We start from the raw sequence: 23,853 nt of genomic DNA, 5'->3' as shown, positions 1-23,853 counted from the left end.
ATTTAAATAAAACTTAAAATATTATTAGAGCATATTTTGTCCAAATTTATACAATTTAAATTTAACGGTCTTACTATTCATTATGAATTCATAAGACAGAAAAAGAGAGCGGACGCATGGACCCCAGGCCCTTCATCTTTCTCTTTCCACCAAATCGATCTACGATAACCCATAATGGCTAGCATTTTCTCAAATTTAAAGTTCCCAACTTCAAACTCTTAAACACCATGGATGAACTCTTTATTCAATTACTACTGACAACTTCACAAATATGTGACTAGAACCCCGTCCCACAGGTGTGCCCAGGATACTCCCAATACATAAGTTCCAAAAGGCTAACTTCACCGTTCTCCTTATTCAATATTCATATAGAGTAGGCGGCAAGCGCGGAGCGAGAATGACCTCGAGTGGAGTGGTTTTGACACTAGTCATCCCATAAGTCTCGCTCATATCAATTGGGCCATTGGCAGGACTCCAAATATCAAAAGCCTGTAGCAAACTTGCCAGGGTCAAATTTACAACTACGAGGCCAAACGATATTCCCGGACAAGCTCTTCTACCGGCGCCGAACGGCAACAACTCAAAATGCTGGCCCTTAACATCAACATCCTTGTGAATGGTAAGAAATCTTTCCGGCTGAAACTCTGAAGGGTCTGCCCATACTCGTGAATCCCGTTGGATCTTCCAAAGGTTCATCATGAGCCAAGTGCCTCGCTTAACATGGTAGTCTCCGATGGTGCAATCCTCGGCGAACTCACGCGGTCCACCGAGGGGTGCCGGTGGGTACAAACGCAGTGTTTCTTTGGTGATGGCTTGGAGGTAAACCAGTTTGCTAATGTCTGCTTCATCCACACGTCTTTCCCTACCAACATGGATATCCAACTCATCTTGAGCCTTTTTCAATGCGTGAGGATTGTTGAGTAACAAGGACAATGCCCAGGTCAGGACAACCATGGTGGTGTCGCTCCCTCCCAAAATCATAGACTGCAAAAGCCAAAGCCAACAAGTTGAGGATTCCCTCCCCTAAACCCTATGATATCTAGCCCCTAAGGACCAAGGATTAAATCAATAGAGAATTGTGTGGATTGCAACTTTATAGTTTGCTTTTATTCAAATTTACAAAAATCAAAATCAACGGTATGAAAATATGCTAAACTCACCATATGAAAATATGTTGAACTCTAGACCATGGGTTCTTATACTTGTACATGAAAAAATAAAAAATTAATCTCATGTTTGGATACTTGTAAGTTTAGGAGCATAGAATTTAAACCTTTGATTTAGATTTATCATTTATATAGATTTAGAAATGGGATACATTTTATATCGAGTTTCTTCTAAATTTAATTTTCTAAAATCTTGTTCCCAATTTTAGAGTTTGAATTTTAAATTTGAATTAAGTTTTATTGCAACACTAACATTAAGTTTTGTTTAAATCCAAATAATTCTAAATTCAATGTCTAAAATCCATGTAAAGAAAATTAATTGTTCTGTATGCATGAAGGCTTATTTGATATGAAACTATAAAATTTGCCTTTGACTTGACTATATACATACCAAGCAAGTGCCTTTGTTGATGGTACAAGCGTCATAGCCCGCAAGGGTTCTATCCTCGAGAATGGATAGCATAACATCCATGAAGTCTTGTTCACCATCAGCCTTAGCGAACTCTTTCTTTTGATGATGCTCCTCTAACCATCCCTCAAGAATGGAGTCCAACTCCTCCGCAGTTTTCTTCATGGTCTTTCTATCTCCTCCCATGTCAAGCCAACCCAAGCAAGGTACTGCATCCCCCACGACAAAGAGACCCATCAATCGAAAGAAATCCCTCAATGCCTTCTGGAACCGTTGTGCCTCCTTCTCCTTACTCCCTAAGGCACCAAAGTATCGCTTTCCCGCGACCATCCTTACCACTATATTGAGAGTCAAGTCCCCAAACCACTGCTTCATTTCGACTTGAATACGATGACATGACTCACTTTTTCGCTTGGTCCAAATTTCGTAGAGTTCTTTTATGGAGGTCTTAACTTCCAATGCTCGAACATGCTTGAGCAACTCAAGGCGGCGATTGGAAAGAAGCTCAATTGAAGAAATCTTCCTTAATTCACGCCAATATGTGCCGTATGGAGAAAAACCAAACATGGCATAGTTATAGGTCAATTGTTCTGTGGCCAAAAATTTGATGCGGGAGGAGACAGTAATGTCGTTGGTAGTGAAGCATTCCTTTGCCATTTCCCAAGTATTAATCACCAAGGCTCGATGCACCCCTAGTCGGATAGTGAAGGTTGGCCCATGCTTTTCAGCCATGGCTCCCAATGCGATGTGGGGAAGTTGGGAAGAACCATTAAAGCGATGGAGGTGGCCGATTATAGGCCATGCGCCTGCGGCTTCAGGGGGTTGCAATTTGCCCTTGAGAGCTCTAGATTTCTGCAGTATATAGTAGGAAAATAAAAGTATGGCAAAGACTATGGCCGTAACAGAGTTCAGATATGTGGTAAGAGGATTCATGGCAATTGAATTACTGAATGGGCACTAGGATAGTGAGGGGCAAGTGTTGTTGCGAGAAGCAAACAGGTAGTCTGTCCCAGCAAGGTTGTCCATTTTTGTTAATTTATACATTTTAATCTTTTTGAAGGATGCAATCAATGCATTTGCCACTACCAAAAGGATGCAATCAATGCATTTGCCACTACTAGAGATAATGTTGAATTAACAATGTTGACTGACGCGTAAGTTTTGTTCCTGCATTAGAATTTTGGGCATCTCTTTGTTTTTTTTCTCTTTTTTTGGCTGTCTTTTCATTCTCCTTAGGATTAGGTTTGAGTGAAGGCGACCTAGCCAACATTTCTATTATTTTTTCCTTTTTATTTTTGTTGCCTTTGAGCCCACGCTGGTAGTGAGTCGAGGGCCCAACAAAAGCCCACTTGCATGCAGTCCCCACACCCCGGCCCACCAAAAAAAAAAAAGGCCTATAGTATCTTTTAAGCTTAGCCGCCCTGAATCATGAAACGAGCACTCCCCAAGTAAAAGGCTTCTTTGACCAATTGAACGCTCAGTTAGACCTATGGGTGTGTGTTTTTTGAGATTGGACTAGAGTCACTAGATTGAAAGATTATAATAATTGCTCTATTTTGTGTTCAGCAACAAAATAATATTTGAAAGCATTTTTCAGAACTTCATATCAGTTTATTCAAATTTAGAAAAAAAAAATTTAATATAATTTTATAATTTTTTTTTTCTAAATTCATACAAATCCAAATGTAGTACTCTCAAACATAATTTTGCTCACAAAGAGCACTAAATAATATATGGTTAAAATACATGTTAATAGAAGAAAATTTTAACTTATTTGTTCCATTTTTTCATATTTAAGATAATAATTTGACTTGTGCAATTTGCAAAAACAAAAACTATATATGACTGGTAACCATGCATCTTATTAAGTTTAACCTGTTGCAAGTGTTTAAGCAATTTTAAACAAATTTACTTGTAAGAAATACCCATCTATCTTATTAAGTTCTATACTACTTTATAATTATGTTATAATTATCAACAAACTCGGATTTACGTTAAATACTCATTATTTGTAATAGACGGGTGCACCCAATTATAATTTTTATAAATATAGTGAAAGTGGAGTAATGATGCTAATTATTCAACATATCAAGTTAATCATAAGGAAATCAATCATAATAATGCGATGGTGCTCCACTAATGCTGGGTTAGTACCTATTTTTCTAGGCGATCTTTGTTATAAAAAAATATAAGGCATTCGACTATATATTTATCAACTCATAATGATCAACTCAAGCACACATTATAATCTAAGACAGCCAAAAATAGATCGAGTGCCCATTCCATAGAAGACCATGTATGAACCGCGCTCTTAATTACATAGAAAGACACCTTTAGTACCGATGTACGTAAAAGCACCCCTTCAATGCGGAATTCAAGCATTTTAGGTCGCACAAATTTATTTCTTAACCTACTAACACCTCAGCGAGCATAGAAACCACAAGAAAAAAAGGTTTGTGAAAACGAAAAAATATTTTGTTAATAAGCAAAATATAGTTGAGAAGTTCGACTGCCAAAAAAATATTATCACCCCACCTCCCATCGGTCTAGAGATCATTGACCTATGATCTGGAGCCTCTCATCACGCTCCGACCACAGTGACCACCAGATCTAGAACCTCCGCCTCCACCCTGTACCATCATGCTACCACCACAATCTTCATCACACCTCTGCCAGCCTTTGCCATGAACTTCAAGCTTCAAATTTGAAGCTTAAACCCATGAAAGATGGTTGATGCACTAGATTCGATGCAAACCTAGATTGAAATAATTTAACTGATTTTATAAATCTGAAATTTGGAGAGATGATATTTATGGTATTTATTGCAGAAAATGAATTTTCATTAGATTATTAGAAATTTTTACTTGTTTTGTAGATCTAAGACTTGGATCCAGGGCCACAGATGAAATCATTTCCTAGATCATTCTAGGAGAAATATACCTCATGCAGCATGTACCATTGCTGATTCTTAAGGCTTAATGTTATAACATATACCTATGCCAGTAGGACCTAAATGCACTTTAAAATCACCAATTATTTTCCAATATCCAATTGCAAAAAGGAGAAATCAATATTGAGAAAGAAAACTGAAGCAAATAAACTAGTAAAAATTTTGATGATTGTTAGATGTTCTATGATTTTATATCTACTCCTTTTGATTATTTAGTCACCTAGTGAAGGAAAGAAAACATGCACAAGATGAGATGACAAAAATTTTAAAACCATTTGTTTGTTCAGGGAAATACCAAATCCCACCTATGGCCAAACTAAGTTGAGATGACTAAAGAAATAATGTGTTCGGACATCTCATAAATACTGGATAACCCTGTTGTGTTCTACGTGGGTTGCAAAATAAATACAACACAAGACTTGTGTTTTTAACCTAGAGATTTTTTTTCCTCAACACTTAGCAGAGTCATTCCAGTGAGTTACCTTATTTCCTTTCTATAGTGGTAATGTTGGTATGTCTACATACCAAACTACTACCAAATTGTGTCCAAATGCAGTGAAAGCACAAATAGACAAATTCAAATATCAAGGATGTCACAAGTTGGAGTGTCATGTACAAAAAGGTATACATCAAAGCTAGCAGAAAAAATAGAAAAGTCAAGACACATCAAACCTGTATCCACAATTGTAGGAATCTACCCCGCAACTTTGATCCCATAAACCAAGAATATCAATGTCAAAATGATGTATCTATAAGCAACCAAAAATTTGTGTAAACAAGCATGATCACGAAGACAATTTTTACATAACAGTCAGAGACAAAAAAAAAAAAAACAAATCAACTCCACCTTGTGAATAGCATACTGTCTTCACTGTTTGATTAGTTGTCACCGAATTTTAGAAAAGCTTTGCCAACATAACTTCCTGTGTTCAGCCTACAACTTTCTACCAAATACACGAGGTATTATTCAAAACATAAAACGCAGCTAAATACGAATTAAGAAAATACTATTAATTTTGATGAAAGCTCACTTTATAGTGAATGATAGCAATAATCTGTTGCATCAAGAAAAAGGTGTTAAAAAAAAGTCTAACCTGTCATGCCTTTTGAGGAATATGTACTAAAGAAAAAAGTCAAACCAAAGAGAGGTCCAGTGTAACTCCAACAAAAAGCATGCGCATCAATAAACCTTTAACTTCTGTACATACATTCATGCAATGTAAACCCCTAAAAAACTCTCTTGTTCCTCTCCCACCAAAAACACCAGAACACACAAAGGTGCACTAGCCCAAGCCTTCCTGGATATATTGTTGTTCTCATTCCCTTCCAACAGTGAAAAGAGAACTCATGTCATTTTACATGACTCAAGTAACACAGTTGCACAGCACCACATTTCCCTGGCAACTTGAGCAATTGAAGCAGTATAAGATTTGGGCTTTCTTCATCCTGTTTCCACATAAAACACCAGTTAACAAGGACAACTCTCCTCCTGAAGTTATCCCCTATTCCCCTGTCATAATGGATCCCCAAGCACCTTACGAGGCAAAATAAGCCAACTTCGTGGAAACATTAAATTCCCATACAACCTTCCATGGAAGAGTAGCCTCAGCTCCACTAGTGATCTGCTTACAAAAAAAATGACAGAGAAACCAGAGTTTAAAACATAAACCCAAGTTACAGCATCCTCACCATTTCAACAGATTTCGGCGCAGTACAATGCTGCCAGAAAAATAATAAGAATAAGAAATCACCTCTTCATGCTCCCATTTCTCAGCTTCCATTCAAAGCTCCATTCCTCCTCACTGCCCACAATTGAGAACACAATTAACAACAGCTTCATAGATACGTATCTATCAAAGCAGCCCTCCCCATATCAAACATCTAACCAAAACTTGATTCTATGCCCATTCCCACAATGAAACCAATGAATAACACCCTTTTCCCACTCATATACCTTTCCACAACCCACATCCATGGGATAATATTACCTCTATGGAGATCCAATCCCCCTCGATTAAGCCATATTTATGAAGAAGCATAAATTTCTATAATCTATACCAAAAGATAAATTTAGGAATGAACATATACGCAATAAACTAGGCAAAGCACCGACTGGAGACAAGATAAGGGAGGGGCGGCTTACATGGTTTGGGCATTTGAAGTAGGCCAAGCAGTGATTTGTGTAGGAGGAGTAAGTTAGTTATTGTTTCTAGTATTAAAAGGGGTAGGGATAGACCTAAAATAACCGAGAATAAGGTAGTGAGGAAAGACTTAATAGCTCTTAAGCTAGCAGAGGAAAATGCCCTTGAGCAGGTGAATTAGCGGAAAAGGATTCGTTGTACAAAACACACGAATTTGCACAACGGAAGTCTAACACAGCAATCAGTAAAGTACAAATATAAAACACAACCACAGCAATCAAATGAAAGCAAGAACAACAAAAGGAATTACGTAGTTTGGCAATGCCTACATCCACGGGAGCAATTAGTAAAGAACTTTTGCTATCTTGTGTCAAAGACACTTACAATATTTTTCTTACAATGCAAATACACCCAGACTAATGTATATATAAACACCACGGAGGCTTTTCCTCCAAACACCCAACAAGCTTAATGTTCACATTCAAATTTTGAAAATCTGCACTGGGTTTCCGAACCAAACCATCAACGATTTGAGATACCGAGAGCAAACCATCTCAGCAACATTCAAACAACCGTCGACGATTCCTTCGACGGAAAGATACCGAGAGCATGAGCAAACCATCATCGGTTTTCCCCAGCATGTTGATCTTACTATGTTTTTCTTCCTTGTGTATGTCATCCACTCAAATATATGAGCCACAAAATACAACAATCTCCACCTTGGCGAATATATGTCCCTTAGGAGAAACCGAAAACATAGCCCGATACTCCACCTTGACCTTGGAACATTAGGTTGAGTTCGTCTCCCTTCTAGCACTTGGAGACGTGAAGCAAGTCCAAGCAATACGTGAAGCAAGTCCAAGCAATGCTTGAACTTTTCAGTAGTAACAGGCTTTGTCAAGATGTTAGTTACGTTCTCAAATCTGTGAACTTTCTCAAGTATAAGTTCACCTGAAGATATCAATTCCCGGACCCTGTGGAACCTTACATCAATATGCTTGATTCTAGCATAGTAAACTTGATTTTTGTCAAGTTGATGGCACTCTGACTGCCACAACGCAACATAACTCCACCTTACTATATACCGAACCCCTTAACTAGACCGGTAAGCCACAAGGCTTCCTTTGCAGCTTCGGCGACTGTTATATATTCAGACTCAGTTGTAGACAATGCCACCAGAGATTGTACCATGGACCTCCAACAGATGAGTCCTCCTACAAGAGTGAATACATAACCCGTTGTAGACCTTTTGTCATTCATATCCCCTGCAAAATCATCATCATCAACAAACCCCGCAACTGATGGACTATCCTGTTACTTGTCGAACATGATGTCATAACTAGAAGTACCTCGTAAGCATCTGAAAATCCATTTGACGACTTCCCAATGTTGTCTACCCGAATTAGAGAGAAACTTACTCACCACACTCACTGCATGTGCCAAGTCTGGTCTTGTACATATCATAGCATACATCAAACTCCTCACAGCACTTGCATAGGGGACCTTTGACATGTCTCAAGGTTCATCATCCGTCTTTGAGCATTCAGTGGTAGACAATTTAAAGTGATTCGCTAGAGGTGTACATACTGGTTTAGCATCAGCCATGCTGAACCTTTCCAACACCTCCACATAACCGCCTAGAGATAACCAAAACCTCCCTGTAGTTCTGTCCCGGAGAATCTCCATGTAACGCCCCGATTTTTTTTCTGTATAATATTCATACATCTCTGATACCATACCCTAACCACAACTTGACCCAAAATGGGGTACCGGGGTGACCTGTCCATCTCTCATGATAAACTAAGCAACGGAAACATACATATACATATAATCCCAAACACAATACCAGAGTTCTAATACCATCATAATTACATAAATAACTCCCAAAAAATATTTTTACATATCCTCTAGACAAACCATATCTGCCTATATACATAACAGTATCTCACTAGTACTTACTTTAAATAACACCTCCTAGATCCCGCCCTAGAACTCCCTAGGCTTGATTTCTAGTATTTCCTGAAATGTTAAGATTATAGGGGTAAGACACCTCTCAGTAAGACGGAATAAATTATTCTCAGTGTGTGGCAACATGAGTTTTAATGTATCATAACACATTCATTTACTCATAGCCATACATATATATATATATATATATATATATATATATATATATACATATTTACAATCATATATTTTTCTCAAAAAAAATGCTCGTACTCAATAAGTTTCTCTGTGTACGAAACACAACATGTCTAATGTAGAATCATCATGTCTATAATGAGGAACCAACCTGAGTGGACATTCTTATATAACCATCATGTAATAACCTCACATGACCGGATTGTGCGGCCCGAAAGCGGGACTTAACCATGACTGGTCTACTAGGCTAAATCAAATTGTACGCGTCTATAGTACGATTGGCCTACCGCAACCTGATCCGGACCCAAGGGCGGTCAACATCTCTCCACAAGCCCAATCAACTTCCAATACCAACACTCTCCCCGAGTAGTGTGGTTGCACTAACTTATTCACCACCAACAGTACTGTGCTCTCATGTACATCACTGGTCTATCAGGGTTCTCATTTCACATCTCAGTAAAAAAACTGTAATTTCATTTCCCGGTATAATACTGTCATCACATATCTCAATATCATGTCTGTATTTCGGTATAAAACCGTCATCACATATTCTAATATAAAATCATATTTCATCATTTCACAATATCTGCCGTATTTTCAATATTTCTCGTAAACCAATATAAATCACATTTCATCACAAAATAATAAAATATTCTCACATGTTTATTGTACAGTAACAAAACCATTTCTTATGCCACACAAATTTTAAGTAATATTTCATAATATAATATTTGCCTAGAAAAATATATGATAAACCAAAACCACTATTTTCATATGTCTAATACGTCAGAAAATCATATACAATATTTTCATATTCTCATGCTTTAAATTAATCAATTAATTTCCAAAATGTCTGACATAATTTATTCCCCTTACCTTATCCCATAAGTGGAGCCTACGACGTTCCAACGACGAATCCACTCCAATTAAAACGTTGGTGACTGAAATTAGAACCCAAGGATATTTTCCATTCTTCAATCAGCGCATGTTTCGCCTAAAAAAAATTGAAGAGAGAGAGTGTGTGTGACAAGACAGAGCGCAAAGAGAAACTGAGAGAGGGTGAGAGTAGAAAGATGAGAGAGAGTGAACTGGGGGGGATACCTTTAAGAAAATGAAATCTGGATGCTTAGGAGCATCCAAATTACCTTATTTTATATATATATAATTATTATATTATATTATATTATATTAACATATTCATATATTATTTTATTTAATTATTAATTATTAATTACTTATTTTTATTTTTTGGAATCACTATATTTTCCCCTCCTTATAAAAATTTCGTTCTCGAAATTTGTCAATCGTTACCTATTGCAATCTCCTCTAGAAATCACTGAATTGTTTACCCGACTCTAGAAAGAGCCGGTGGCCACCCACATAGCAGCCCTGTCCCAAATTTATTAATAACCCTCACTTATGGGGGAGGAATACCATCGTTATATGAACGGTCACTGGGAGATTACAATTAGCAAAACAAAACTCCCCCCATAAACCAATCATAATTTAAAACTAGAAACAACTGAGTTATAACTAACTATCTTACACTATACAAGTTAATAGCTAAAACAGCTATTTACCAAAACTATCACCTTTATCCGACTAAAGCTGAGTCCCGATGAATAAGTGTAGGTATCTCTGATGCATTTTCTCCTCTAGTTCCCATTAAACTTCCTCAACTACATGGTTCTGCCAAAGTACTTTTACCAACGGGATTTTTTGGTGAGTAATTCCTGTTTCTTTCAATCCAAAATCTGAACCGGCACTTATTCATATGACAGGGTATCTTTAAGCTCTAGTGATTCATAATTGATCACGTGTGAAGGATCTGGGACTTATTTTCTCAACATAAACACATGAAACACATCATGGATCCTAAACAGAACCGGAGGTAATACCACCCTGTAGGCAACTCGACCCATTCTTTATAGTATCTCAAACGGTCCAATATACCTAGGGCTCAACTTACCCTTCTTCTCAAATTTCATCACTCCTTTCATTGGTGCATTTCTCAAGAATACATGATCCCCCACACCAAATCCCAATTCTCGTCAGCGGGTATCAGCATAACTTTTCTGTCGACTCTAAACTGTTTTGATCCTTTCTCGGATGAGTCTGATTTTTTCAGAAGTCTTCTGTACAATCTCTGGTCCCAAAAGCTTCTTTTCTCCAATCTCGTCCCAGTATAACGGAGATTGGCACCTCCGACCATACAACACTTTGTACAGTGTCATCCCAATACTGGCCTGATAGTTGTTATAAGCAAATTCAACCAGTGGCAAATACTGGGCCTAACAACCTCCAAAGTCAAGCACACAGGCCCGCAACATATCCTCTAGTATCTGTATGGTCCTCTATGTCTGTCCATCGGTCTGAGGATGAAATGTTGTACAAAATGTCAGTCAAGAACCCAAGGCTCCTCCTTGCAAACTCTTCCAGAACTGAGATGTGAGCCGTGGGTCCCGATCCGATACGATGGACACTAATACGCCATGCAGTCTAACCAAGGTCTTAAATTTCGATTTCGACTCAAATTTCAAAGCTCCAAAAGTATGAAAATTTCGACAAAAATTTCGATTTTGATTTGAAAAAATAACAAAAACTAGCAATAAAGCATGGAATTCTTTGTGAAACTTTAGAAATGGTTAATAAGCATAAAAATATAAGTTTTAAGACTAATATATTACAAATTAAATACATCTATGTTTTGTATGAGGTGGAAAAGTTGTAAAATAGTATATGTATCAAACATGCTTGTAAGATAATGTACATTAAACATATTCAGTTAATGCAAATGAAATTCATAAATCATTTAAATATTATTTATTATACAAATATTGATAATTTAGACATGAATGGTTAAATAAAATATTACCATAAGTTTATTTTTTCATATAATTTCAAAAGCACTTGTGATAACCTTTTGTTTCAATAAAATAAATTAAATAAATTAAAAGAGAAATTTCTCTTCACTCTCGAGGTTTTGATAAATTTTGACAAATTTCGCTAAAATTTCGAGGTTTCAATAAATTTCGAATGATTCGTTGAGATTTCGACAGAAATTATGCAAATAGAAATCGACTGCCATTTCGATTTTGAAGGTGATGGAAATTGGAAATTTCAACGGAAATTTTGACAATTTCGTGGAAATTTAAGACCATGAGTCTAACTATCTCCAGTATATACAATTCTGTCAATCTACTCATAGAGTAGTTAACTCTGATTGGAAGAAAATCGGCAGTCTTCGTCAATCGATCAACGACGACTCAGATAGCGTCTTGTTTATGAAGTGCCGGTGGTAATCCCGTAACAAAATCCATAGAAATATGCTCCTACTTCCACTCGAGAATGTAAAGTGTTTGCAACTGTCCCGCCGGTCTCTGATGCTCAGCCTTCACCTACTGGCATGTCAAGCATTGATCTACATATCGAGCAATTTCTTTCTTCATATTACTCCACCAAAAAGACTCCCGTAGATCCTTATACATTTTAGTGCTTCTTGGATGCACTGTATAAAGGGAACGATGTGCTTCCTCCAAAATAGTTCTTTTAATCTCAACAACGTCGGGTACACATAATTTGGTACGGAACCTCAATACTCCATCTAAAATATTAAAATCTGGCCTCAGTCCACTCCGCACTTTATCCACAATTTTTACCAACTCCACATATTTCATCTGAGCGGCCTTAATCCTTTCCTACAAGGTGGGTTAGATTATCATATTAGCGATGAGTGCTTGATGATTTCCCTCCACTAATTTCACACCAAATCTTTCTAAATCCATCCTGATCTAATGTTGAGTTACCGCTGCTGAGACTAACACATTCCCTGACTTCTAACTCAATGCATTAGCTACCACATTAGCTTTCCCTGGGTTATAGCTGATAGTGCAGTCATAGTCCTAATTAGCTCTAGCCACCTCCTCTGCCTCATATTTAGCTCCTTCTGTGTGAAAAAGTACTAAAGGCTTTTATGATCTATCAAAATCTTACACCTTTCACTATACAGGTAGTGCCTCCAGATTTTCAACGCCAAAACTCCTTCCAATTCTAGATTGTGCGTCGAGTAATTCTTCTCGTATTCTTTGAGCTACCGAGAAGCATATGCAATAATCTTCCCTCGTTGCATCAGTATGCACCCAAGCCCTTTCCTAGACGCAACACTATAAATCACAAAACCACCATCTCCTAATGGGATGGTCAGAACCGGAGCAATGACGAGTCGTTGTTTCAATTCCTAAAAACTTTGTTCACATTCATCTGTCCATTCATATCTTACACCCTTCTTGGTCAACTTTGTCAGAGGACCTAATAACTTCCAAAAATCTTCTACGAATCGACAGCAATATCTTGCCAATCCCAAGAAACTTCTGAGCTCATGGGCATTCTTCGGTCTCATCCAATCAACTATCGCCTCTATCTTGCTCGAGTCCACTGAAATACTGTCCCTAGATACGTCTCCTAGAAATGTCACTTGCTCCAACTAGAATTCGCATTTATTGAACTTAGCATACAACTTCCTTTCTCTAAGCACCTGAAGTACCATCCTCAAATGATTCTCATGCTCCTCAGGGCTCTTTGAATAAACCAAAATGTCATCAATAAATACCACCACAAATCGATCCAAATACTGATGGAAGACCTCGTTCATCAAGTCCATAAATGCAACAGGAGCATTAGTTAGTTTGAATGGCATAACCAAGAATTCATAATGGTCATACCTAGTTCAAAACGCAGTCTTTGGAACATCCTCTACCTTGACCCTCACCTGATGGTATCCAAATCGGAGATCAATTTTAGAAAAAACCTGTGTTCCCTGAAGCTGGGCAAACAGGTCATCAATTCAGGGGGTATTTATTCTTATTCGTCACCTTGTTAATTTTCCAGTAGTCCATGGACATTCTCATCGACCCATCTTTCTTTTTAACAAACAACACTGGTGCACCCCACGAGGACACACTGGGTCTAATGAACCCCTTATCCAACAACTCCTATAACTTTTTTTTTAATTCTTTCAACTCCGTTGGAGCCATTCTGTACGGAGCCTAAGAGATCAGCGTTGTTCCCGGAGATAGGTCGATAGAAAACTCAATTTCACGTTAGGGAGGTAACCCCGAAAAATCCTCCAGAAACACGTCAAAAAAATCCCTCACTATCGGGATATCTTCTGTGACGACCCAAAAATTTTTAACTATTTAAAATAACAAGAAAGATAATAAAAGGAAAAAGGGGAAAACAGAAGAAAAGAGAAAAGAAATTTTTAAGGGTTAATAAGTGGGCATTCGTCAAGATGATAGAATTTTCTTGCCGACGAGTAGTCTTTTGAGCCTCGTCGTCGAGTATGCATGTCTCGTCGACAAGGGTTTACCAAGAGAGGTTCTCACATTCTGAATTTCGTCAACGAGATCACGGTCTCGTCTACGAGTGGTGTTCTTGGGCTCATTAAATGGTTGTGAGTATTGTGAAGTGATAATTTATGGTGATTGTGAATATTGTTGGTTATGATTTCTACTTGGTTGAATATACTGGTTGATTGCGGATACTGATGTTGTGTATACTGTGGTAAAGCTGTGAACGTGTTGAGTAATTGGTTTTTCTAATTGATTTGTGTTGTGGTTCATGTAAATTGTGATATAGCGTTGGAAGTGGTATGAGGAGGTCATTATATCGTACCTGATATATCCGTCATATCACGTTGGCAGTGGTATGAGGAGGTCGTTATATGGGCGTTTATATTGGGAGGTAAACATTAGAATTGGTATGAGGAGGTTGTTTACCTATTTACCTTAAACGGGGTGTTTGTTTTGTAACCTGTGTGATTTGATTAGTCCTATATGGACCAGTCCTGTGTTGACATGTATGTCATATGTTTGATTAGTCCTGTGTGGACCAGTCCTGTGCGGACATGTATGTTGTGTGATTGATTAGTCTTGTGTGGACCAAGTCCTGTGTAGACATGTATGTTGTGTGATTGATTAGTCCTATGTGGACATGTATGTCATATGGTTGATGGTCCTATGTGGACGTGTATGTTATGTGTGCTAGAGTCCTATGTGGACAATTACATTTTGTGTGGACATAGACCCTGTGTGGGTATGATTGAAGACTGTGTGGATTATCCTGTGTGGACCAGTCCTGTGTTGACATGTCTGACTTGTGCCGCATGAAGCATACCCAAACCTTCCATGAGTAATCATCAACAAAACTCACAAAATAAGCATGTCCTCCCCGTGATGCTACTCTAACAGGCCCCCAAACATCAGAATGTATGTAATCAAGAATACCTCCCATCTTATGTATAACCGATTTAAACCGCACCCTGCTTTGTTTCCCAAGAACACAAAACTTGCAGAAGTTCAGGTTGCATATTTTCATACCCTTCAAGAGCTTCCTTTTGTAAAGTTCTTTCATAACACACTCACCCATATGCACTAGCCACATATGCCACAAGATGGTTTCATCAAATTCAGAATCTACGACTGCAGCTCCACCTACAACCGTAGTCCCCGGAAATGAATAAATGTTTTCATCTAACTTTTGCCCTTTCATCACTGTTAGATTGCCTTTGCATACCTTCATAACTCCACTTTCGGACTTCTAAGTGAGTCCATTATAGTCCAAAGTTCTTAATGAAATTAGACTCTTCCGTAGGTCCGAAATGTGTCGCGTCCTTACAGCACCATCAAGCATTTTAATTTTAACATTTCCTAAGTCAATTATTTTACATGATACATCATTGCCCATAAATACTGAACTTGAATCAACCATTGAACCACTCCTTATTTGGAGTCATGTGGTAAGAACATGCCGAATTTAGGATCCAAGAGTCATTAGGGTGATCTGACCCTGACGAAACTGAAAGTATATCACCATCACTGCAATTTGAATTTCATTCTTGAACAACATTTGCTCATTTTGAAGTCCCTTCTTGCTTTTCAGCATTCCCTTTCTTCCAATCCGGAGACTCCGGTTTGATGTGCCCCTTTTTACCGCACTTATAATACTAGATTTCCCTTTTCTTCTTGGATTGAGATTGGGATTTTTGATTCAATCCATTTCTGAATTTTCCTCTCCTACGATCATGGTTACCTTTCACCACAAGCCCTTCCCCGTGTAAGATGTCATTGCATATTTTCATTCTTTGATGAAACCCCAACAACGCGTTTGTCACCTCTTCCAAATTCAGGGTCTCTTTACCCCAAGTAAGAGTCGTAACCAAGTTCTTATACGTGTGAGTCGTTGGTAGAGAATTCAGCAGCATCAACGCCTTATCATCTTCTTCGAATCTCACATCAACCCGCATTAAATCACTTATGATTTGATTAAATGTGTTGATGTATTTGTTCAAATCAGAACCTTTCACCATATTAATCCAATAAAGTCTTTGCTTAAGAAAAAGTTTATTCGTAAGAGATTTAAACATGTACCGGCTTTCAAGCTTTTGCCAGATAGCCGCAGGAGAATCCTCTTCCATGACGTTGTATTGCACGTCATCCGCCAGACATAATCTGACAATAGAAACCATCTTCGCCTCCAATTCTTTCCAATTAGCTTCATACATACCATCTGGTTGAACATCATACAAGGCCTTCACCATCTCATACTGCACAAGCAAATCCTTCACCCTTCTCTGTCATAAACCGAAGTTACTGGTTCCATTAAATTTGACAACGTCTAATTTCATAGACAAAGTACCCAAAGCCTTAACAACAATTGCTCTGATACCAAATTTGTTATAAAAAACACACGAATTTGCACAGCGGAAGTCTAACACAGCAATCAATAAAGTACAAATATTGAACACAATTACAGCAATCAAATGAAAGCAAAAACAACACAAGAAATTATGTGATTCGGCAATGCCCACATCCACGGGAACAATCGGCAAAGAACTTTTATTATCTTGTGTCAAAGAAACTTGCAATATTTTTCTTATAAGGCAAATACACCCAGACTTGATGTATATATAAACACCACGGAGGCTTTCCCTCCAAACACCCAACCAACTTAACGTTCACATTCAAATTTTGAAAATCTGCACTGGGTTCCCAAGCCAAATCGTCGACCGTTTCAACAAACCGTCAACAATTTGAGATACCGAGAGCAAACCATCTCATCAACATTCAGACAACTGTCAACTGTTCCTTCGACGGAAAGATACTGAGAGCATGTCATTATGAATTTCAGCCAAACCGTTGCCGATATGAGCAAACTGTCGACGGTTTCCCCCAGCATGTTGATCTTACTATGTTTTTCTTCCTTGTGTATGCCATCCACTCAAATATATGAGCGACAAAACACAACAGGATTCATGTAGCCAACCCCACCTAATGGAACTTAAGGCTTGAGGTTGTTGTTGTTGTTGTTGTTGTTGTAGACATTTCCATAATCATTGCTCTCCAGTGACAGAGTGCTAGAGCCATTTCCCCAAGGAAGCCATTTTAAAGACCTACCAGTGCCTTAGTCTCAGCCCCCCAACCCCAATGGAATGTAGAAAAAAAGCAAGGCCTTGGGAAGATCCTTATTGGAGAACAATTAAGAAGAATTGGGGCAAGGAATTGTCGGGTTTAGTTAGTAGTTTATTATGTGTTTAGTTAGTATAGTATTTTTTGTATTTACGGGCTTGTTTGTAATACTTGTGTATTCTAGGGGTATGTTTGCAATGTAGTGTAGTTTTAGGGGTATATGTATAATTTCATATGAAGAGGTTTTTCTTGTAAATGGTGTATGAAAGTCATGTTGTAGGCTGTTGTTGTTGAATTTGAATTGAAGTGAATATAAGTTTCCCCTGTGTATCTCTTCCCTCCCTTGTTCCCCTTCCTCTCTTCAATTCTTCTAATCTCTCTCATGGTTGCAGATGCTTGATGCTGCCCCTACATCATTTGAAGTCCAATCACGATCTTCATTCTTCCATTTCAATTTGTTAGATTACCACTATACCTAAAAGCTTAAGCTATTAGGTTGTAGCTTTAAGACTCCCTTGCCCGCGCAGCTCAACTGCACATCGAAAGATAAACATGCGATAACTAACACCCATTAAAGCGAATACAATAATTTTTTAAATATCACATAATAAACATGGGCAAGGAGACAAGAATCAAAGCCTCCTGGTGACAAGATCTGATACCATGTTAGGTTACCACTTTACCTAAAAGCTTAAGTTGTTTGGTTGTGAGCCAACAATGTACATCAAGCTTTAACAAAATCCACCCATTCTCCCCTCACTCTTTTCCTCTTCTCTTCTTCTTCCTCCTCTCTTCTTCTTCCCTCTTCTCCTTCTTTTCTACTTTGTTCTGTCTCTAATTCTATTTCTTCCCCTATTCTATTTATGAATCTTTTCCCTTGCATTCCTTTGCTATCTCTCTCCTATTCTTCTCCTCTTCTTCTCTCTCCATGCAAGTCTCTTACCTTCTCTTTTATTCTTCCTTCTTGTTCTTCTTCTCTCTTTGTTTCTCCTCCGTCAATCTCACTCTCTGATTCTAATTGATGGTTATTTGTTCTAAAGTTTCAATATTAAAATATATATATATATATATATATATATATATATATATATATATATATATATTCTCTAAACTTCACAAAAAATTCCAATCATGTCCCCTAGATTTCAAACACCCCATTCCTAGAATATTCTCACAACACCTCCCACACCATTAAAATTAGAACCCCACAAAACCCCTTCCCCTAACTTTTGTTGTCGTCTAACCACTAGAGGGCCCCCATGCGCCAGCCAAACCATCTCCAACTGTCGACCTTCAAAAAATCATAGTTTCCTTTGATTTTTCCTCCACACCGCTACCATCATTGCAATCCCCACCCCTTGATCTACCCTTGCCAGAAATTCCATCATTGAAGGAGCCCGGCCAGTGGCCCACGAGCCCTATGCACCACCAAATGCAAGGGAGTTACTAAACTCCTTTTGTATTTGCCAAACTTCCACAAAATTGCTGCAACCACGAAATTTTGGGTTTTCTCTATGATATTTTGACTTGCAACAAGATATTTTGATTGTCAACGCAATATATTCCAAGCAAGCATGATAACTTGCTATAAAAAACAAGAATTTTTTTAACAAAGAAGTTCATTAATAGACTAAGAATGACAAAAAGCAAGAAATTGTCGTTGCCAGCATCAAAAAATCAGGTTTTAGAGCTGCAATTTGTGAGATTTGTAACTGAATTTGTTTCATTTCTACATGATACCCAAGATTAAAGCTAACTAGAAGATAGTTCTTTAAAACTAAGAATGACCTTGTGGTTTTACATGTATAGAATGAGAATTGTGGCTAAATCATGTTACGGACTTTTGATGATACATAGTTGCAGTGGATATACTTACAAATCCAGCAACATTGTGACAAATTATTGGACAAAGGAATGCCATTTCATACCTTGGGCACAATTTTAAGCTTTTCCACACCTTTCTCAAATGTGGAGGAAAATCATCATTGATGGAGGATTCCCTATAAATCTAGTTTCTACAAATGGGGTCACTTATATGCAAGATGTTTGGTTCCTGTCCAAAAGGGTGACTATTTTGATAATGTTACGTGCGGTATAATACCTCAAACGATTGAACATGTACGCCTTGGTTCTCCTTGATTGGATGACATGGGTGTGACTCAAGTCTCAAGGACATAAAAACACATGTGTTCCACTATAATGGTAAGAAGATCATCTTGAAGCCTGCACTATCAACCAAACAAGACAAGGAATCTGTTAGAGTTACTCAAGTTGAAGACACTACAAAGAAGAAAATGAATGTGTTTGAAGACATCCAAAGTCTTTAAAACATCTCTATTGTAGAGTTTGTCATCCCCAATGAGTTCATTGATGCATAATTCTCAATTCAAATCTATGATGCTATCAAATGATTGTGTTTTCTTGTATCACTCAAGCGCTAGCTTTTGAAAAGTCCAAGTTTGTTACTTTTGATCCTACACCATTTCAAAATCCTAGGCTGAATTTTTTATAACTGGGGGGGTGGGGATTCAATGTAGGACAAGAAGCAAGACCTTGGGAAGATCCTTGTTCGAGAATAATTATAAATAATTGGGTCAAGAAATTGTTGGGTTTAGTTAGTAGTTTATTATGTGTTTGATTTAATTAATATAGTATTGTGTATTTGAGGGATTGTTTGTGCTACTTGTGTATTCTAAGGGTATGTGTGAAGATGCTTTATTATAAATAGTGTGTGAAAGCCATGTTCTAGGCACTTGTTGAATTTGAATTGGAGTGAATGTGTCACCCCCTCGTATCTCTCTCGTCTCTTCCCCTTCCTTCATCTCTTCAATTTCTTCTAATCTCTCCCATGGCTGCAGATCCCTGATGCTCCCCTCCATTGAGAACATCAATTCCCATTTGACCAAGTTGAACTTCCTCCCTTCATTTAAGTTTTTCCCTAGAGGAAGCTGGGATAGAAGAGTTGGGTGTGCAAAACCTAATTTAATTTGTAATTGGATGCTGAGAAGGCTTGCACACGTTTCTGGGTTTTTTTGGACTATATGATGGGTAGGATGGACTTTGGAGAAAGGTGAAGACAGTGGATCAGATTCTGTGTCTCTTCAATCAGGTCCTTTCTCCTGATTAATGGAACCCCAATAAGGTTTTTCTCAATCTCAAAAGGTGATGTAGGGCAAATAAGAGAATTTAGATATAGAGGGGGGAAAAAAACTAAGAGAATATGAAGAAGAAGAATCAGCAGCAGCAGCAGCAGCAGCAGGAGGAGGAGGAAGATAGAACCAGAAGCCTGCCGGAGAGAGAGACAGAGAGAGGAAACTGCAGCAACCTGATTCAAAGCAATAACTGTACATTAACTTAAACATCCAACACTAACACCCTCTACTAACAAAAAACACATATTTACATAGAAGACCCAATAAAACAAATTACAAAATAATCCCAAAGTAGTTAAATACACAAAATAAACCTAAATTGACTAAACTTCTAAAATAACAAGAGTTTTCTCAAACTAAAATAAAAAACCCTAGATAAAATATGAACATCTAAAATTCTCCATTGGTAATTCTCCATCAAACTCCCCTTGTTAGAGAAAACTGGACCTCGAGCTTTGTAATGGCATAGTAGCTTTAGCTCCATGTGTGGGAACAAAGTCATAAACATGTAGGCAAATCAAGAGGAGGCACGATCTGCATTTCATCATTCAATCACCATTGAAGAACATGTAGAAGATCCTACAACTGCAAGTAGCATTGAAGGCTGCAATGTCCTCTGATAAAATAGCAAGTCCTCCAAACAAGAAATCAATCTATTGGTAATTCAACCAAATATAAACTGGATCCATTTTCTAAGATGATGAGCAATGTTCCACTAGATTTGGTTGAGGAAAATGTAGAGGGAGAAGATGAAAGGGATGGAGGCACAAGTTTACAGGATTAAGGAGAAATAATCTCAAGAAGATTTTCAACAATAGGTTCCATGATTGAAGAATTTTCAACAAAATTTATGACAGCCGATTGTTCCTCGCTCCTTGGGTCAGAAATGGAAAATTGAGGTTCAAGAGCAAGGTCTTTGACAAACATATATGTCCTAGTAGTTGGCCACTCATCTTGCTTTCCATTGCAGGTCTCAACAACCAAGTTTGGTGACAAGTCAAGCTCCATCTCTGGCCTAGAGGCTCCAACCGTTCTTAGGTGTCACTAAAGATAGATCTACAACCTCATTTGGAGAAGATTCATAACTCATGTCCACATAAGAATCAAAAATTGGGCACTAGGTATATGCAAATCTTTTATGTAGTTATGACATTCAATTAAGCAACAATTTGGATGGGCACTTTTGATATCCTCAACAAGTTGAGTTTTCTCTTGAACATCTTGGGAGGATCTAGAAATACCTTGTGAGCATGGAGAAACTGATCTAGATTGATTACATCCTTTACAATAGCAAGTGGTGTTACAGGTTGGTGGCTGGAGAAATCTCACAACTTCCAAAGCCATATGTTAAGCCTCTGATACAGTAGTCGGCTATTTTCTGACATTTACATACTTTTGATTTCATCCCTCAACCCTTTCTTGAACAAAATTACCATTCTAGGTTGCTCATTAAGAGGACATTGATAAATGGGGTCTCTAAGGTAATAATCAATGACACTAGAAGAAGGAAAGCTTAGGTGCAATGATAAAGCTGTTGCTGTGTGAACTGGAAACAGCCTCTTGCAAAAATGCAAGGTAACGCTGCATACTATAGACCTATGGTGGTCTGACCGTTCCCAGATCCCACATATGCCATAGCTTTGTGCACTGAGCTACCCTTTTTTTCCTAATCGATGACACTAGAAGAAAGTTACCTAAGACTGCAAAGTTGGTCTAGTAATTGCTGAGAATTGCCAACTAGGTAGGAACCAGATATAGAACCAACTCATTTTTATTATGATTTAACTGGAGAGTAAATATGGACCAATGCAAATTCATACAAGTACCAAATCAATAAGCAACATTAAATCAATTTCTAATGAAGTCTAAGCAGTGTAAGTTCTGCTGAAAGGTCCTTGCTCTGACTATTTAGTTTCAAGATCTTCAAATATTTCACTTCAATTTCTCGCAGCTTCTCCAAGAAAACTCCACTTGTAAACTCGGGAAAGGATGCTGGCACATCGAATTTATCCTCCAAAAATATGCACTAAACAATTGAAGATAAGTTTCTCCAAATCAACATCAAAATCTCACAGGGAAAAACCAATTTGTCACAGTAAAAATCTCAAAACACAGCAGCTGGGCCTCAATCTGGATCCTAGCAGACCTTCAAAACTCCGAAATTTGTGTTGGCAGTGCAATATCTCAAGTTTTCCCAATTTCTCAAGTCTCCAGAAAATAAAAGCATACAAAATACAGCAAATGAAGTCAGAATCCAGTGTTGGTGCTGAAATTATCCTCCAAATATGCAATTTACACTAGTACTTGAATTTTCCCCGATTTTGCTTCAAAATATCAAGCAAAAACCCAATTAATAGCATCTGGCAGCAGTTTCACGCAGATACAGGAAAACACTCTAGAAATTTCCCACTCGCAGGTCACTGGTGCGTAGGACTTGTGTGCCGCCAGCGATGTGTCTCTGCCGATTGTTTTCCAGGTGGTAGCAGATCAAGGGATGGTGGTCTTAGTGATGGTGGTGGTGTGTCAAAACAAACTTCAAAAAGTGTGGATTTTGAAGGGTAGTCATCTGGGGTACTTACAGGTGGCGCGTGGGACCACACCCCTTTCTAGATGGAGGTAATATTGCAGGGGGGAGGGGGTTTCGGTGGTGTCTGATTTTGATAGCGAAGGAGGAGGTGTGATTTTCTCTGTGAAAATTAGGTTTCAAGTTCAGGGGCTCGACTGTAATTTTCAGAGAAGTTGCAAACAAACAGTGCTCGAAATTTCTGCAATTTCTGACAAGGCTTTTGACCCATAGCACAACATTGAAGCTCCACAAAGGGGCATCATGCACGCATTTGGATGCATGTTTAAGAAAGGGCTATATAATGAAGATTCGACGAATTAAGAGCTAGTCTCTCTGAGTCCTAAATATGAATGCACTGTAATTAACCCTCTTTATCATTTTCTCCAAGGTCAATGGCCCAAATACTTAAGACAACCTAGTGCTCTTTGTAAAGTGAGCCTACCATGCCTTCTTCCTTTTCTCCACAGAAGACTATATGGTTTGTCTGAAGAGTGATACTGTTTTGACTCCTCCACACATGAAGATAGGGGAGCCCATGGTTGGACAAATGTTAAACATAAGCAAAGAAATAAGACGCAGCAACAATGTGGGAGGAACTCCCTTTCCAATTGACCAAAAAAAGGACGACACCCAAGGCTACAGAAACAACTGCTTTGAGCAAACATGGAAGGCATTAGAGACCCTTGATGACAACTTGATTCAATCTTTCCCCTCTCCTTCTAAGCTCACCATTATCCCAGGTCTTGACCAGAAGGTTTTGGATTATAACTCCATCAACATTCATCATCCAGCCAAGAGGAGTTGCAAAAGCATGGACAGTCATGACGAGCTTTTGGCTATCAGTTCTCAAATTGGTTACTCC

At 38.1% G+C, this 23,853-nt stretch overlaps 1 protein-coding gene across 4 annotated transcripts; it reads right to left on the bottom strand.

Moving 5' to 3' along the window:
* Positions 1-23,853, bottom strand: LOC131163133 (cytochrome P450 CYP82D47-like). 4 transcript variants are annotated; one of them, XM_058119877.1, is made up of 7 exons: positions 23,721-23,853; positions 6,277-6,327; positions 5,620-6,147; positions 5,373-5,469; positions 5,198-5,274; positions 1,558-2,427; positions 1-984 (listed from the first exon to the last, which is right to left on the bottom strand). In XM_058119877.1, the coding sequence occupies exons 5-7, from the start codon at positions 5,240-5,242 to the stop codon at positions 358-360; spliced, it is 1,542 nt and encodes a 513-aa protein (XP_057975860.1). In that variant the 5' UTR covers positions 5,243-5,274; positions 5,373-5,469; positions 5,620-6,147; positions 6,277-6,327; positions 23,721-23,853; the 3' UTR covers positions 1-357. The 4 variants fall into 4 exon arrangements, with proteins under 4 accessions (XP_057975860.1, XP_057975859.1, XP_057975857.1 ...); XM_058119876.1 differs by lacking the exon at positions 23,721-23,853 and having other exon boundaries at positions 5,373-5,971; positions 6,065-6,147; positions 6,277-6,475; XM_058119874.1 differs by lacking the exons at positions 5,620-6,147; positions 6,277-6,327; positions 23,721-23,853 and adding an exon at positions 9,685-10,151.

The sequence above is a fragment of the Malania oleifera genome, chromosome 8 (genome assembly GCF_029873635.1).
Source record: "Malania oleifera isolate guangnan ecotype guangnan chromosome 8, ASM2987363v1, whole genome shotgun sequence".
Taxonomy (NCBI): domain Eukaryota; kingdom Viridiplantae; phylum Streptophyta; class Magnoliopsida; order Santalales; family Ximeniaceae; genus Malania; species Malania oleifera.
Note: the sequence above shows the minus strand (reverse complement) of the source record. Positions and strands in the feature narration are given on the sequence as shown.

Excerpts from the sequence above, each read along its gene's own strand:
- LOC131163133 (XM_058119877.1), bottom strand. The coding sequence starts at position 5,242 with ATGGGATCAAAGTTGCGGGGTAGATTCCTACAATTGTGGATACAG. Across the intron at positions 2,428-5,197 it reads TCCTACAATTGTGGATACAG|AAATCTAGAGCTCTCAAGGG; the intron begins GTTTGATGTGTC and ends TATATACTGCAG. Across the intron at positions 985-1,557 it reads TCAACAAAGGCACTTGCTTG|TCTATGATTTTGGGAGGGAG; the intron begins GTATGTATATAG and ends TGGCTTTTGCAG.